The sequence below is a fragment of the Empidonax traillii genome, unplaced genomic scaffold, assembly GCF_003031625.1.
Source record: "Empidonax traillii isolate 1590-97213 ecotype Southwest subspecies unplaced genomic scaffold, ASM303162v1 scaffold356:size572493, whole genome shotgun sequence".
In the NCBI taxonomy this organism is placed as follows: Eukaryota; Metazoa; Chordata; class Aves; order Passeriformes; family Tyrannidae; genus Empidonax; species Empidonax traillii.
The window spans coordinates 311111-326683 of NW_020955549.1; the positions used below are offsets into that span (position 1 = coordinate 311111).

Consider the following 15573-nt stretch of genomic DNA (forward strand, 5'->3'; position numbering starts at 1 on the left):
CGGAGTTCTTAAGCACAGCTTAAAAGGAAGCAGTTTGTTACTTGGGGCATAAGCTGCTCAGTGGAAAACAGAAGACAGTTTCAATTGTAAAGTCAGGGTACAAGTAGAAAAAAGATTTATTGTGAGTGATAACATGCAGCTTTTCCACAACTCTACTCTGCTGCCAGTATTGCTTAATACTTGAGGGGGTTTTATGATGAGATACAGTAAAATTTATTCAGCAGCTACTGAAATGATGTTTAACTGAGACTTCCTTTTGGTGAAGAAGTAGATTTAATAACTACTTCTAATTATATTAAGGGTAAGTAAGACACAATAGATAAATGCATTCAGCATCTATATAAAGCTCAGAACACAGAGGGATAAAATTAGTATTGCAAAGGGAATTCAAATGTGTATCAACTCATCAGCAACAACCAAGCTGAAAATTAGAAGCATCTTCCAGTGAAAGCTTTGGGGCATCTTGCTAAAATAAATAGTAGGGAAAAAATTATTCAGAGGCTTCAAACAACGCTCCTACATTCGTGAAAAGGGTTTCAAAATGTGACTGAAAATGAAAATACTCTGACCCAAGACGTTTTTGGGCAGTTCTTTTACAACTGCTTATTTTTGCTTTGAGCTTTAATATTTTAGCCCTGCCAGTATCAGTGGGTTGATGGTTCCTGGAGGGGCACCTGCAGGGAGGAGAACACAGAGCTGTGTCCCTCCCTTGGTGTCACCCAAGCACAGCATCCGTGTGGCAGCCCAGGGGTCTCCCAGGGTCACTTTGAGAACACAGCAGGAATGTTCAAAGGACAGGTGAAATAAGCACTGCAGAACTGCACTGCTGGGCTGGCCCAGCCTCCCCCTCCTCCTCCTCCTCCATCACTGATCCATGGGGTGGTCCCTCAGCCTCCATGCCCAGGGCTGGCTGTGGCTGCTGGCGCTGTTCCTGTGGGGATGGCTGCCTGTCTCATCCATGGCATCCTCAGGTGTGTTTTGGATCCTGATCCCAGCAATGCTCCTCTGCAGCTGAGTGGAGGCTCCCCAGACACAGGCTTTCACACGTGGAATCATGGCATGGTTTGGGTTGGAAGGTTCCTTAAAGATCACCCAGTTCCAACCCCCTCCCACCTTCACTAAGCACAGTTCAGTCTCAGGTGGGAGAGTGAATATGGGGGAGTTTTTAGCCAGCAGGGGATATTTTTCCTATAAAAATAACATGTGTGGTCCCTCAGGTGACAAGTTGCTGATGTAAACAGCATGGTGGGCAGCTTTGTGTCATGTGTGTGTACCCAGCACTGCAGAGTCAGCTCGGCCAGGCTCTTTTCACTGTGTGAAAAGACCCAGACATAAAATGCCCAAATCACTATTCTGCAGAACAGCTGATCCCACAGAAGCTCTGCCACACCAGGGTGTTTGATGTCACTGAGGGGATGTGTTTACTCCTTGCAGTAATACACAGAGTAGGAATCTGAGCGGAGAAAAGTGGGTTTTGGGGACTGACTGATAGTCCTCTGACTGTGCAGGTCATTGATGGGGCAGGTTATTAATGTTGGGAGGACTTGGACATTCTTTGTGACAGCCTGTCCCTGCTGAAGCCCTTGGGAGTTCTTTCCCAGGCACTTCAGTGGGATCAGAGTCTTTGTCTTGGATACTTTCAGGTTGCAGATTTGTCAGGATAATGACTCGGGCATTTGATGGCCAGGTCATTTCACACATCAGGTGCCATCAAGTCACACACTGTCCAAGTGCCTTGCTGGGCTGACTTTGTAGTGCTGGGAGGACTCAGCCCCGTGTCCCCAGCTCTGCCCTACTTACTGCATTTGTCTGGGAAAGGAAAGCCTTTTTCTAAGTTAAAAGCAAAGGCTAAACAGCCTGTGCAGTCACCAACTTTTCCCTTTGTAGTATTCAATCAATTGTAAAACACTGGAATTCATTCTGCCGAGATACAAACGTGGGCAGATTTCTCCCACACTTACTCATCAGCCCAACTCCTTTTGTTTTAGGGGAGGGCTGAGGGAGAAGGGGAACTAAAGACACATTGGCTCAGCCAGTGTTTCACTGATATTATGCAAGTTAGTCTTGAGTTTAGAGCCAGATCGTTGTTTTCTCAGTTATTTTATCTGGACACATCAAAACAAGAACCAGAACCAAACTGAAAGCTTGTACCAAACACGGGAACAATGCCCTGCACTGTAAAAACTTCATGACTGTCATCCCCTCCTCCTTCATCTGGATTGATTAGCAGCCAGAGAGCACCTTTCTGAATACCCATGTAACTCATTCCACCTGTGCCCTGCACTGCCAGACATCTGCAGAAACTGCAATTAAAACCAGAAGAATGGGACCAAGATGACAAGCCTGTATATTCTCCTCCTCATACACCAGTGGTGACTGAGCTACTTGACCTTGCAGTACGCTGGAAAGCTGTTTTATGGGACTTTTTATGGAATGGTGTAATTTTCTTAGTGGGAATTTATCATTTATGTGAGGTATTGATGGCTGTTAGGGTTTGGGCTGTGATGTGCAAGTTCAGAACACACAAGCAGCTTTGAAAATTGTACTTTTTCAGTGCTCTGTGTTTGGTAGCTGCTGAGAATGAGGCAGAATTTGCATCACAAGAAAGCTTCTCTGGAAGGCAAGATCCCTTTAGGCTGTTCAACAGAAAACCCACTTGTCTAAATCTGTATTTCTCTGAATTATCTTAATTTGGGGAAAACATAATTCAACTCACAAAGTTAACAGATACTCTGTAATCATGTCAATGCCTCACAGTGCTGCATACCTTTGTTTTAAGGTGTGGATGCTTCAAATCAGGCCTTCCTTGTGGCATGGGGACATTTTGCACAGGTGCCTGATCCATGCCATGAGCCCACATGAGTTGGAGTCACAGCATCAAGCTCCCAGTGGAGGTTTTGTGACCCATATCCACCAAGATACTTGGGAATTGCCACATCAGGCCAGATTCTGTCGGGCTCCTCTGCTGTGGGGGCAGCACCGCATCAAGTGTATGTTTAGATGTGGTTTTCTTAAGTGAATCCTGCTGAAGTACCTGTTGATGCCATCTCCAAGCACTGCAGGCCAATTGTGTGGGGGAAAAGTGAATTTTGGGGCTTTTGCCTCCCTCCAGGTTGTGGTTTCCTACTGCACTGCATTGACACATGGTAGAGCAGATGATGAACAGGTGACTCTGGGCCTGTGGCTGCTGTGACAATTCTACAAATTATTGTCAATTTTACTTCTGTTAGGATGGTCAAGCTGAATGGGGAACCCAAAGTGCACCTCTGCTAGATAAATGGTTTGGGTTGGAAGGGACCTTAAAGCCCATCCAGTGCCACCCCTGCCATGGGCAGGGACACCTTCCACCAGCCCAGGGTGCTCCAACCTGGCCTTGGACACTTCCAGGGATCCAGGGGCAGCCACAGCTTCTCTGCCCAACCTGTGCCAGGGCCTGCCCACCCTCACAGGGAAGAATTCCTTCCCAATATCCCATCCATCCCTGCCCTCTGGCAGTTTGAAGCCATTCCCTGTGTCCTGTCCCTCCATCCCTTGTGAACAGCTCCCCTCCACCTTTCTCGTCCACTCCCTTCAGGTCCTGGGAGGCCACAGTCAGGTCCCCCCAATTCATCTGCAAATCAGTTTGGACTGAAGATCATCATCAGAGCTCCCTCCCCAGCCCCTTTTTGTTGTTGTTTTGCAGCACCTTTGGCAGTTCCTGCCTCCCTTTAGCCCGGGGAACTGCAGAGGTGCTGCTGTGCTGGGGAGTGTTTGGCTGGCCACCTGCTCCATCTGCAGACACTCCAACTGTATTCCAACTGGCCATGGAACAGCTCTGAACTGATCACTTGACCATGGCAAATGAGCTGCCCTCGTCAGTGTGTTCTGGTATATATTTAACTTAATAATGTGAGCAGATGGTCATTATATTGATTCATGAAGGAAGGGAGGAGGCTTGGCTGGCTGGGAAAGCATGGGAGTGGGGCAGGATGCAGGGAAGGGCAGGAAAACAGGACATTTTTCTGCTGTGTGGGGTTGGTTTGTTTGTTTTTCCTGAATTTTGTTTGTTTGTTTGTTTGCTTGCTTTTTTACAAAGGACCGCTGTGGACAGGCATAAAATCAGAGCATTTTTAGGTGACTCATCTGGCCTGTCCATATGGTCATTTCCCAGGAGGCTGGGGCTGTCAGTGCACAAGCAGGATGATGCTGAAGGATTTGTACCTCTGATGGTGCTAAAAAGGGGGGAAGTGGGGAGGCAGTAGCTTGTGGAGTTGTGAAACTCCTCACTCTGCTGTTGCTATTCAAGGTGACAGCTCTTTTGCAAGGAAAACGTAATATTTAAGTAATTGTTCTTCAGGAAATTTTTTTGTAAAGAGCAATTTTGTTTCAGTCTCTCCCCATTTAATAGGATATAACTGGAGATTTAAACTAGAAGGTAATTCCATAAAATACTCAGCCACTCTCCTCGTTAGCTAAATTGGGAAGTTCACAAATCCCCAACCTGGATCAGCTCACAGGAACAGCTTGCTTTGGTTATTAATTTTGCAGTTTTCACACGAGAAGTGCTGTGTACACAAGAACATTCTCCTGAGCAGGAGCTTAATCTCATGCTCGGGTCCCTGCTTCTCCTAGCTGCTGATTAGCTTTGCTGTCTTATCAGTTTATGTCATAGTATGTGACTATAAATTGACTTTGCAGGGAAGAGGGAATACGTTCATCTTCACAGATGCTGCTGTTTCCATGGAGATAAAAGGACCAATGGCCTTTTCTTGGTTTGGACTGTACTACAGTGAGCAGGCAGAGATGGTGCATTTGAAAACGCAACATTTGGTGCTTTGATATTTCAGGCTAAATAGCAAATGAGAAAGCATATTGTTTTTTCTCGGTGATGAAGTGGAATAATAAATACAGCTTTGGGACTTCTTTTGGGGAGGCAGAAAGCGAGCCCCCCCAGGAACGTGAGGACAGCGTGGCTGGTTTGTGCTTGCTGAACCTCCTCTCCGGGAAAAACCTTTTGGCTTTGCAAAATATAACCCTGTAGAGCCTTTGGGTTTATCTGCTGCGGTGTTTGATGCTGGTTACATCACCAGTTACCTCTCCGTGATGTTCCGCTGTGGCTGATCCTCAATGAACCTGCAAAAGCTTTCAATGTGATTCTCCTTTTTTTATTATTATTTTTTTTTCCTTAAGAAAGAGCTTTTCTACCTCAGGTTGAACGAAAGAAAATATAAATCCCAAATCCACCCCCCTCCCACACCCATCCAAGGATGGCTTGCAGAAGGTGTTATTTGTGAGTACCTTTTCCTTCTTCATCTGTCGTCAACGTCTCTGATATCTGTGTTGAGGATTCCAGGAGTGGGAGTAGTGATCAGTTTATTGTTTGGTAGGTTTCTTTCCACGAACCATTTTTAGGGTGTTACCTGGTTTTGGCAGATGAGTGATCTGTATATCAGAAATGTTTGGATGATGGTTGTGTTTGTGCATATGGGTATTTAAAAATATATAACGTACTAAAGGGAGTAGTCTGTGTTTAGTCTGTGTTTAGTAGGGAAAAAAAAATGAGAAAACCCTCCAGTTTGCACCCAAGAAGCGATGCAGGATGCCAGGAATTCTGTCTGTGATGAGTCAAGGGTCTCTCTTCCATTTTGTTTGAATGCTTTGTCATATTAAAGTGTAAGCTGTCCTTTAAATATACAGAAGTACTAATACAGGATATGCAAGGCAGTTTTAAGCAATGTAGTATTGATGAGGCTAAATACTGCTGGGTTTTTGTTGGTTTATATATGCTTGCTCAAAACCTGAAGGCACATTAATTGCTTATTACTATTTATTTGAGCAGTTTCTCAAGGATTAGAGTCAGCAGGAGTTAAATATTCCACGGGTTTGATGCTGTGCAGCAGCTCCTGCCTGAGCTGTCACGTTTGCACAGAGCTCAGAGCTCAGCCACGTCCTGTTTGTGGTGCCAGTGCCGGGGTTTGGCTGGAAACCACACAGGTGGTTCACTCAAAAAATGGGAACAAACCAGGCAGGACGTGCCGTGGACTTGTCCTCTCCCAGCTCCCTCCCAGCCCAGGGGCTTGGAATGGCTGGACCTGCTGTTTGCATCCCTGAACCCTGGTGAAAGATCTGCTTGAGTTAAATTAGAGTGGCTGCAGTCGGCATCTGCAGCTTTCTCAGTTATTTTAGCAGCGTGTCTGAGGGTCCTGATCTGGGTGAATCTGCTCCGTGTTCAGCAGCACCAGCCACACACAGGCAGAGTAAATTCAGCCAAAACTCAAACAGAGCAATGAAAGAATATTGAAAACCTGCCCTCAAGTTTTCTTAACCTCGTGTGTTGTGCTGAAGGGGGGTGAGGGGTTAAGTTGAAATGCTTTAAAATCAAAATGAACGTGGGACTGCCCGTTGGAAGTTGAAATAAGAGAAGTAAACTCGGAAAGCAGGTCTGCAGCCTTCCAGGTGTACATGGATCAGCTTTAAATAGCGTGCTGTGTGTTTATACCTGGGAGAATAGTTCTGTTTGTGTTAGACTCCATTTTAATTTGGGTTCTGGGATTTGGGGATTCTGTAACTCTCAGCAGGGGATGGGATTTCATATTGTGCTCATCATGTGGTGTGAAGGGATATTTAATCCCTGGGTGTTGCTTTCTTTAACGGGGAGATTGAAATCTTATTTATAGAACCATCTTGTGCAGTGTTTTTTACTGCTTACACATGTGATATCTTGTCCCTACCTCAGCACATTGCTGTGGAAAACAAGATCTGGGCTCTGACTTCTGCAATTCTGTATTTTAACTCCTGTTTAAGGGAGTTGATGCTGACTGTTGAAAAGAGGAAAATGTAACAGAGGAGGGTTTTTTTTTATCAAGCAACTCTTAAGGCCACCCATACACAGCAAATCTTCCTGTTCTCTAAAGCAAATGTGAGCTGAGCACTGGACATGTACGTTCAACAGTTACATCCACCAGTGCCTTTTGAGATGAACACTGAAATGCATCTGCCAGTGCTCTTGTGATATATATGCTAAAGCCTTTTGCCATCGAGAGTCTCTTTTTTAAGAGAAAAACGCCTTTTTACATCCTAAAACGTACAAAGCTGGATCGTTGCTGTTCTGAAAGAAGCTGAGGAACAGTGTCACCCCGGGGGGATCAGTTGCAAGGGTGTTTTCAGCTGCTGCACTCAATGGAGCACACGTCCCTGGACCTTTGTTTTAAGTAACAGGATTTGCCTTGCTGTGAATCTCTCACGCTGGATCGGGGTGGTTTCATTCTTTGTGCTTCCCTCCTTTTCCTCTGTCATCAGCTGCAAAGCCAAGATGTACACCTGGCACTCCTCAGCTTTGGGGGTTACTCTGGGTGCTGCTGGGTGAGATTCTAAACGCGCTGGGGGTTTGTAATGGGAGTTGTAGTTCCTTGAGAAATTCTGGGACCTAATTCAGTGGCGTGGGAAATACAGAGAGGATGGTTCTGATTTAATCTCAAAGATCTTCTCCTTCTATCCCAAGCAGCTTCATGTGTCTTTGCTCTTAATTTCTGCTTTTGGACTGTCTGGGGGTTTTTCTACGGATTTTGTAAGTGCCCAGTGAGCACAACTCGATACAAGTTCTGTTAATTATTGTACATCACCCTTAATCACAGTGGGGTTTGTAATAACCTTAATCAAAAGGGAAAGAAATGTTTTTAATTATAAGCATCTCCATATGAACAGTCTTAATTAAATTCACCCTTGTTACAGCTAAGCCAGGATGAGGATCCCTCCAAACTGTGCAAGGATGCAAAAGGATCCCCTCTTGCCTGCTTGTGTAGGCTATTACTGCATGCTCATGAAACCAAAAAAACTTTATGATAATTACTGATAATTATCTCTAATGTTAATGAGCACTGTGTTCCAGGATGGGACAAAATAACAGCTGTTCCTTGGTTAGTATTCTGTGACTGCACTGGTTTCATTCTCCCAGGAGATGATAATTATTTTCAGGCCCTTTTGATGGTCAGTGAGAGTGTGTCTAATGATTCTATTGAAAAATCCAGCTGTGGGCACTTGAGCTGGGATTACACAAAGGGAAGTATTATTCAAAACAAGAACTCTCAGTTTGCCTTTATACTGCAACATGTACAAATGATGATATTTTAATTATTTTGATGACAAGCGAATTTTGTGTATTCTGGGGCAAAATTCAGTGGTCTGTGCTCCAGCCTACGTGTGCTGATCATTTGGAACTGCAGGTTTTACTGAGCATCCTTGGTGTCTAATGAAAATATCTTTAATTTCTATTTAGAAAAAATTGTGTACTGTGAGTAACAAGAGCACTGTGAAAAAACACAGCATTTGCTCTGTTGTCCCCACGGCCTTTCCCTTCCCCAGACTGCAGGACGTGGAGTGGGATGAACTGAATAGGAGAAGAGAGAAGGGTTTTCAGTGCTCCTTCCAAAGCCACAATCACCCTGCCCTGTGTGTTTTGGGTGAAGGTCTGAGGAGTGACACATCTTTGGTGGCAGGACAGTAGAAGTTTGTCCTTGCAGATGTAGATGTGTGGTGTGCTGCATCCCCCCGTGGTGTGGACACATCCACAGGCAGCCCCCGTCCCTCCTGGGCTGGGAGGAGACGGCAGGAGCTGCCAGTTGGAACTTTCAGCTGCTTTCTCTCCCTTCCAAAAAAAGCAAGTTGTCCTGTGGGCTCAGTGTGTTGATTCTGAAAGCCCTCCTAGCATGCTAATGAACTTATTAATTAGCAAGCATTTAACTGTGAGTCTGTGTTATTAGGACTTTTTGTGTTTGGCACCTTTTTGGAGGTCTGTTTGATTATATTTCAAATTTTGTTCCTCATTAAAGAAATGGTTAGATTTATTAAACAAGAACAGGATAGACTTTACTGTCTTTCAACTTTCCTAATCTCAGCTGTAGCCATAACTCTGGATTGGCATGAGAAAGAAAATTTCAACTTGTAAAATGATGTTATTCTTCATGAGGATAAAACACTGAGAAATGGAAGTATTCCTTTGATTAGCTTGTAGGCATGAATCCAATCAAATAAGCATTCTTAGCTACCTCAGGTGACATTGCAGTGAAAGGGCTTATGCAGGGGATGAACTTTTCTGTCCCTCCTGCTCTTCCCAAGCTCATTTTAGGAAGGACAGGGGCTCACCAGGTATCCAGGGGCCTGAGGCTGTGCTGGCATTCCTTTTTCCATACACTCCTTGGAACCTGCACCTCATGGAAAAATGTACCAGAAGAAAGGGAAGAATCCTGGCAGATGGAGGTGAACAGATTGTTATTCCAGACAAAGAGGAGGAATAATGTATGAAGTCACATGGATGTAGGGAAGTGCAGCAGTGGAGATGAATGAAAGTGCTGAGCAGGCTCCTGTCATCAGCCACGTCAGAAACTTTATAAAGGCACCATTTCCTCCAGCTGTGCTCCTGGACCCATTTTACTGAGGCTCTGTGAGACAACAGTTTTAGTCCCTTCTGTTTGGAAGCTGCTGATCGTGTGGGAAGAGGTTCCAATAATAATTCTGCCACCCTACTCCCGGGTTTACACACGCTTAAAATGGAACAGCAGCTCATCAGCCAAGGGGTGGGTGTCCTGTCCTCTGCTAAACAGGGTGTGTGCTGTTCACAGGGAGGGGGACAAGCTGCCTCCAGGCTCCCAGAAATTCTCTGGGGTGCTTTCCATGCCCCAGCACCATCCAGCTGAGAGGACACTGGGAAAGCAGAGAGGATCACTGTCACAGCCAAGGCAATTCCAGGTTAACAGCCTCCTGCTCTCTTTTCCCAGGTTGTTTAAAAACCAACACTGAGAAAATTACCTGCTGAGTCTGGGAAATGTGTTGGGGATTGTAAGAGGAAATAAAAAATAAAAAAAGTCCATTTATGGCTTTATGTGATGACCGGTAATGGGTTTCTTTCTATTTGTACATCTGAGCAAGACTCTGGAAATGAAAGATTAAGAAGAATGGTCATTTCTGTTCACTGATGGATAGGGAAGTGTTGTTCCAGTGAGTGGTTTCTGATGGCAAACATGATGGTATTCATGCAGAGGGGAGAGGAACAGTCACACCTGCTCTGGGTCTGGGAGCTTCCTTGGGAGCTGCATTTCTCCTGTTGCACTGGTACCCTGAGGGGGATGTGATGTCAAGGGTTTGGGTTAGATTTGGTTCAGGTTTTACTGTTCCAGTCTGTTCTCACAAGGAACTTTCTTTAAGAATGGACAAGTGGTTGCCTGTCTGTGAGGACCTGGGGAGAGCTGGAAGGAACTTGGCCTGCAGGTGGGAAGTCCCTTCCATGTGCACTGGGATGTTGCAGCAGTGGTTCAGGAACTGATCTTGCCACAAGAACCATTCATCACTTCAGTCATTTGTCTTGTGCTGGTGCTGAGGTACCCTCTGCTCTGTTTATTATCTTAAATCTTCTTTTGAAGAACATCCACTAGAGATGCAGAAACTGAACTTAATAGGGCCGAATTATCTGTGAGCCTCTGAACAGGAGTTATTATTTCTCCTCCAAATTATTGAAATATGTTTCTTCTGATGCCTATAGGTGTTAAAAATTAGTAAATCACTTCTAGTTTGAATGCAAACTTGTGTAGAAGGCTGACTGCAAAATCTAACTATAAAGTTTAGAAAAGAACTAAAAAATAAAACCAAACAACTAAAACAAACAAACAAACAAACAAATCATTGGAATATTTTTCTGGTAGATTCCAGAGCAGTAAATTAATGCAAGCACTGTTTTAGCAGGTGATTGAAGGCACAAAATGCCACATGTGAGTCTTAAGTTGCACCAGCAGATTTACCCAAAAGCTTTGGTAAAATTAGCATAAGTCAGAGGCTGTAAAGTGGGAGCCTCATTGTTTGTCAGGCTGACAGGACATCAGTCAATGAGACTGAGAGGAACCCAAACACTGAGTCAAGATATCCCTTGAATTTTAAAATTCAGAGCAGAGTCCAGCCCTCATGTTTGCCTCTCTGGCTGGGTGGACAAAGAGCCTGTCTTTGAGCAGCCTGAGAACCATCTGCAGTCCAAGTTTGATGTGTTGAGCAAACATCTTTGGCCTCCAAGATGCTCCTGCTGGAGCACAGCAGTGACACGGGGTACCTTGATCACAGCCTGCAGCTGCACCTGGCCGTCTGTTCCACCTCCTCCACACCTGCCCTGGCACTTGGCGCTACCAGGGCCGGTGTATTTACCACCTGACAAACCTCTGGCACTTCTCATTTGCTGTCAAGGTGACGGGACTGTTGCGTTTCTGCTGCACCTTCGAACAGACACTCAGAGCAGTTGAGCTCCCAATCCCAGTCCTGTGCAATAGGTGAGTACAAATCGTGCCTGAGATGATAGGGAGAGCTTCCCTCTTTATTGTTCAGGGCTTTTTGGAACCTAGGAAAGTCAGAGCAGGACAGATTTATGGAACCTTGCGGGCAGATTCTTTCTGGAAGAGCCAGGAGCAAGCTCTGTTCAAAAAGCTTTGTTGAGCAGAACTGAATCCACTTCACTGGTTTGTTCTCTGAAGAAAAAAAGAGATTTGTATGGGGAAAAAAAAAAAAAAAAGAGTGGTGTGGGAAGGGAATCTGGGACACTCTCCTACTAATTTCCTACTTTTGCTTCTACTGGAAAAATCAGGTTGTCCCAAAGCAGCGATTTCTCCCGTGTGAACAGTTTCCCTGCCCAGTGTGAGACTCGTGCTCTGCCCATTTCCAGTGTTCTCCCTCAGCTCTGTGCATTGTATGGGGCAGCTTCTGTGGACACTGTCTGTTTTTCCTGTCAGAAAATCCAGCTTTTGCGTGTTCTGGCTGCTTTTGTCACGGTCCATCAGTGCTTCCAGTGACATTCACCATCTTTCTTTTGAGTTGTTCTGGTCATCTCTCCCACGGGTTTGAAGGTGCCACCATCAGTAGCTGTGTGTACCCTGATGGGAAGGTGCCTCGTGACTGATTTGTGTTGCCATTTCCAAAAGCTCAAGTACTTTGCAGGGGTTACCAGCAGTTGCTGTCTTTAAACAGAAAATCCAGCTCGTCCTGGCCGTGCAGTTGCTGACACATTGTTGGCAACAGAAATCAGAACAGGCTGACCTTGCCTTTTCTTTTTTTTCCAAAGGATTAGTATCTGACTCCTTCCTGAACAAAGCCTGGCTTCTTTTTGCTTAACCACTCTGTTTGATCTTATAAGAAAGTGACCTCACAGGATTCACTTTAAGCCTCAGGGATGCAGAAGAATCAAAATCAATCTTCTGGAGCCTCTGTCAAGACACCAAAGCAAAAGATGAGGTGTGTGGGGGGAAGTGCATTTCTGTGCACACACATCCTCTGTTACCAGCCAGGTTGGATGCTTACAGGTTAAATGAGAATTTTCAATTTAATGGCTACTTCTTCCATAGGTCCCCACTCAGAGAGCAAGGAGATATTGATTATTTTTTTATGATTTCCTAGAAGAACGCTGTGTCTGAAGAAATTTGATTAGGTGGATTTATCATGGAGGCCTAACTGTGCTAAACCCTTGTTTAAAGTTTCCTGGCACAAACACCAGAAATGCAGAGACGTGTGCTGTGTGTTGCTTAAAGATTTTCTGAGCTTTCCTTCAGATGCAATACCTTGTCCTGTTTTGCAGCTCTTCTTTGTTTTCAATTAAACAACACAAACCTGACGATCTGGGGAGGGGGGCAGAATATCTTTGTGTTGGAAAGCTTCTTTTTATTTTTTTTTCCCCCATGCTTTGAACAAATGACAGCAATTAAACTTGTATTGCACAGTCCTGAATATTGTTTAAAAAGGGGGTGAGGCTTGGATTCTTTGCCATTTTCAAGCGGTGTGTTATTGCAATATGTTTGTAATTGCTGGGCTTGCAGAAAGCTTGTGTCCATGTCCATTGCATCCTCCCTGCTCATGTCACAGCACTGTGTCTGTAATTCCATTGACAGAGGAACAGCCTGACTGGTGCAGAGTAAGGAAGTCTGAAGCTTCATGTCCATGGGAATTCCAACCCTCAGCGTTGGCTTTGATCCCTCTATGGGTCTTTCCCTGAGGAGTTGGATGTGATGATCCTTGTGGGTCCCTTCCAGCCCAGAACACCCTGTGATTCTGGGGTGTTTTGCCTTCATTCCACGTGGCAAACCAACCCCAAAGTCTCCAATTGGCCTTTGGTCTAAATCTTGCAACCAAACCTGGACTCTCCACAGCTCACCCCCCGTCACTCCGACCTGCGTGTTCCCAACGTGGCAAACATCCCCCTCTGATTTCCTGGCATTCACAATTGACAGCTTGCCCATCAAATCCCATTCAGCCTCAACCATGAGTTCCCAACAAACCCCTCAGCACCCGCCTTTCCCTCCCAAGCCCCTTTCTAAACACCTGGTGGTTTGACTCTGTGTTTTTCCTTGTGTCGTAGGTCTTTAAATACTCTGCACCAGTTTTGCTGTCCAGCTCCATTGTACCATTCCCAGCTAGCTGTCCCTGCCACACACTCAGAGTACAGGTAAGAGTAGAGACATGGACCACCCACTTCTGATTTCTGGAGAGAGAGATCTGATGTTACCATTGGAGACACGAGACAGGGAACGGCGGTTGAAGTTTGAAAAGAGAAATAAATTTAAAAACAAAAAAAAAGGCATATTGGAAAAAATACCCAATATTTAGGGTGGTTCTGAGTAGAACTGTCGCTGTAGTGAATCCTTCTGCCAGGCATTCTGGAATTAGACAGTAAAAGGAGTGTCATGTGCTTAAAGAGGCACATCCCCCTAGATTCACAAAGGTAGGGAGAAGCTACTGTAGGTTTAGTTCTCACAGAACAAATATCTTGAAATATTTGTATATAATTGGTGGAGGATATTGACGTTGTTCTGAGCAACGTTTTTGGTTTTTTAAGCCCTGAATACTCCCTGCCAAAATCCATGTGTTGTGGCACTGTGAAGGTTAAAGGACCTGCACAGGGCTCAGCACTGCCCTTTCATGGGAGTGAATGAAGGGCTTTTTAAGCACATCCAGGCCCTTGATGCCAAGCAGAGCTGCCCTGAATATATCAAAAATATGTTTTCCAGCTCATAATGCTTTAACACCGATGCCTTTACGCTGTGTTCTCTTTGATCAGACGTGGAGAGCAGCAATTACCCCTTGTAGTACAGTTCCTTGGCAGTGCCAGTGTTTATTTTAACAACTTGCAGAAGCATCAAAGGGCAGCTCATCTAAGTAACTGGAAACGTGACAACTGTTAAGAAATCGTGCATGCTGTGGAAAACATTGTCTTTTAATTTTTACTTTTGCTAGCAGTGATTAACTTAGTGATAATTGCCAGCTCATGAATAATATTCATATCCAAACATTGGAAGCCCTGGTGCTGAAAAATCAAATCGCTTTGCACTGGTTAACAAGGAAAGACAAAACCAAACAATGAATCCTAAATCTGTAAATGCATAAACATATTTCTGGTTGGAATATTTCATCCCTTAGTTTTCTCTCACTGTGCATGCTTGGATTCATCCTGGTGTTTAACGTTGCAGCATCTCCTCATGTGTGTTTGTTTTTTCCCTCCCATCAGAGCTCTTGTTTGTTTGGTGGTAGTGAATCCACGGTTGGGTTGTGAGACAACTTAATATTCCTTTGGTGAGGAGCAGGGCCTGAACACTGTGAGATTCCCTGCTTGCTTTTAGTTTTCCTTTGTCCTTAGTTTATAGTGCTTTAATTTAAGGATCTTCCTACAAGGATGCTGATGGGAAAACCGGCTGTTTTTTTCTGAGGTGTCTCAATATCTTGCTCCACGTAGGTTATTATTTTTATCAGTGGTATTTCTTCTGGAATTAAAGCTTAAAAAGCAGCATAACTTGGTGCTTAAAAAATCCTTCCCTTCTCTAGCCTTTTTTGCCTTTCTCTCTTTGTGCAGTGAGAACAGAAACACCCCAAGTGTGTTGGGATGTATAAAAGCACATTCTTAGAGTGCCCCAAAAGATGCCCTAAGATCTTCAGCTGTGGTTTCAGGATTGGGGGGTGGAAAGGAACTCATCACTGGCCTTGTTTGCTCTCAGTGAAGTTCAGGTTCAGGGGGACCTTCTCACTCTCTACAGCTCCCTGACAGGAGGGGGGACCAGGTGGGGATTGGGCTCTGCTCCTGGGTAACCACTGATGGGACAAGAGGAACTGGGGCAGGTTTAGGTTGGATATCAGGGAAAATTTCTTCAAGGAAAGGGCTGCCCAGCCCTGGCACAGCTGCCCAGGGCAGTGGTGGAGTCCCCAACCCTGGAGGGATTTAAAGGCCGTGTGGATGTGGCACTTGGGGACATGGGTTAGTGGTGGCCTTGGCAGTGCTGGGGGATGGTTGGACTCGATCTTAGAGGGCTTTTCCAACCCTGATGAGTCTGTGATTCTGTGATCGCCTCCTTCTGTCACCACTTGTGAAACCCCCTCTGGAGCAGCTGGCTTTTTGAAGGACATCAGGATAGTGGAGCAAGCCCAGCAAAGGGTCACCAGGGTGTCTGTGGGCAGAGCACCCACAAGGGAGGAGAGCTGAGGGAATGGGGCTGCTCCCTGGAGAAGTCTCAGGGCTGATGCAGTAATCAACTCCTAAATTGGGGTTGTCCTGTTGACAAGGGGGAATGGCTTCAAATGGAAGGA

General features: G+C 45.2%; 1 protein-coding gene across 7 annotated transcripts in view; it reads left to right on the forward strand.

Moving 5' to 3' along the window:
* The window catches only part of IQSEC1 (IQ motif and Sec7 domain 1), a 316957-nt gene that overhangs the window by 133436 nt on the left and 167948 nt on the right, over positions 1-15573 (forward strand). For 2 of the 7 annotated variants that reach the window (XM_027892543.1, XM_027892546.1), the window contains exon 1: positions 4741-5269. The exons of 2 other annotated variants lie outside the window; for them this stretch is intronic. In XM_027892543.1, the coding sequence (XP_027748344.1) occupies positions 5247-5269 (23 nt within the window). In that variant the 5' untranslated portion in view covers positions 4741-5246. Of the gene's footprint in view, positions 1-3731; positions 3737-3932; positions 3947-4740; positions 5270-13357; positions 13445-15573 lie in introns of those variants that run through there. 3 more of the 7 variants (XM_027892549.1, XM_027892541.1, XM_027892538.1) reach the window with 3 other exon arrangements.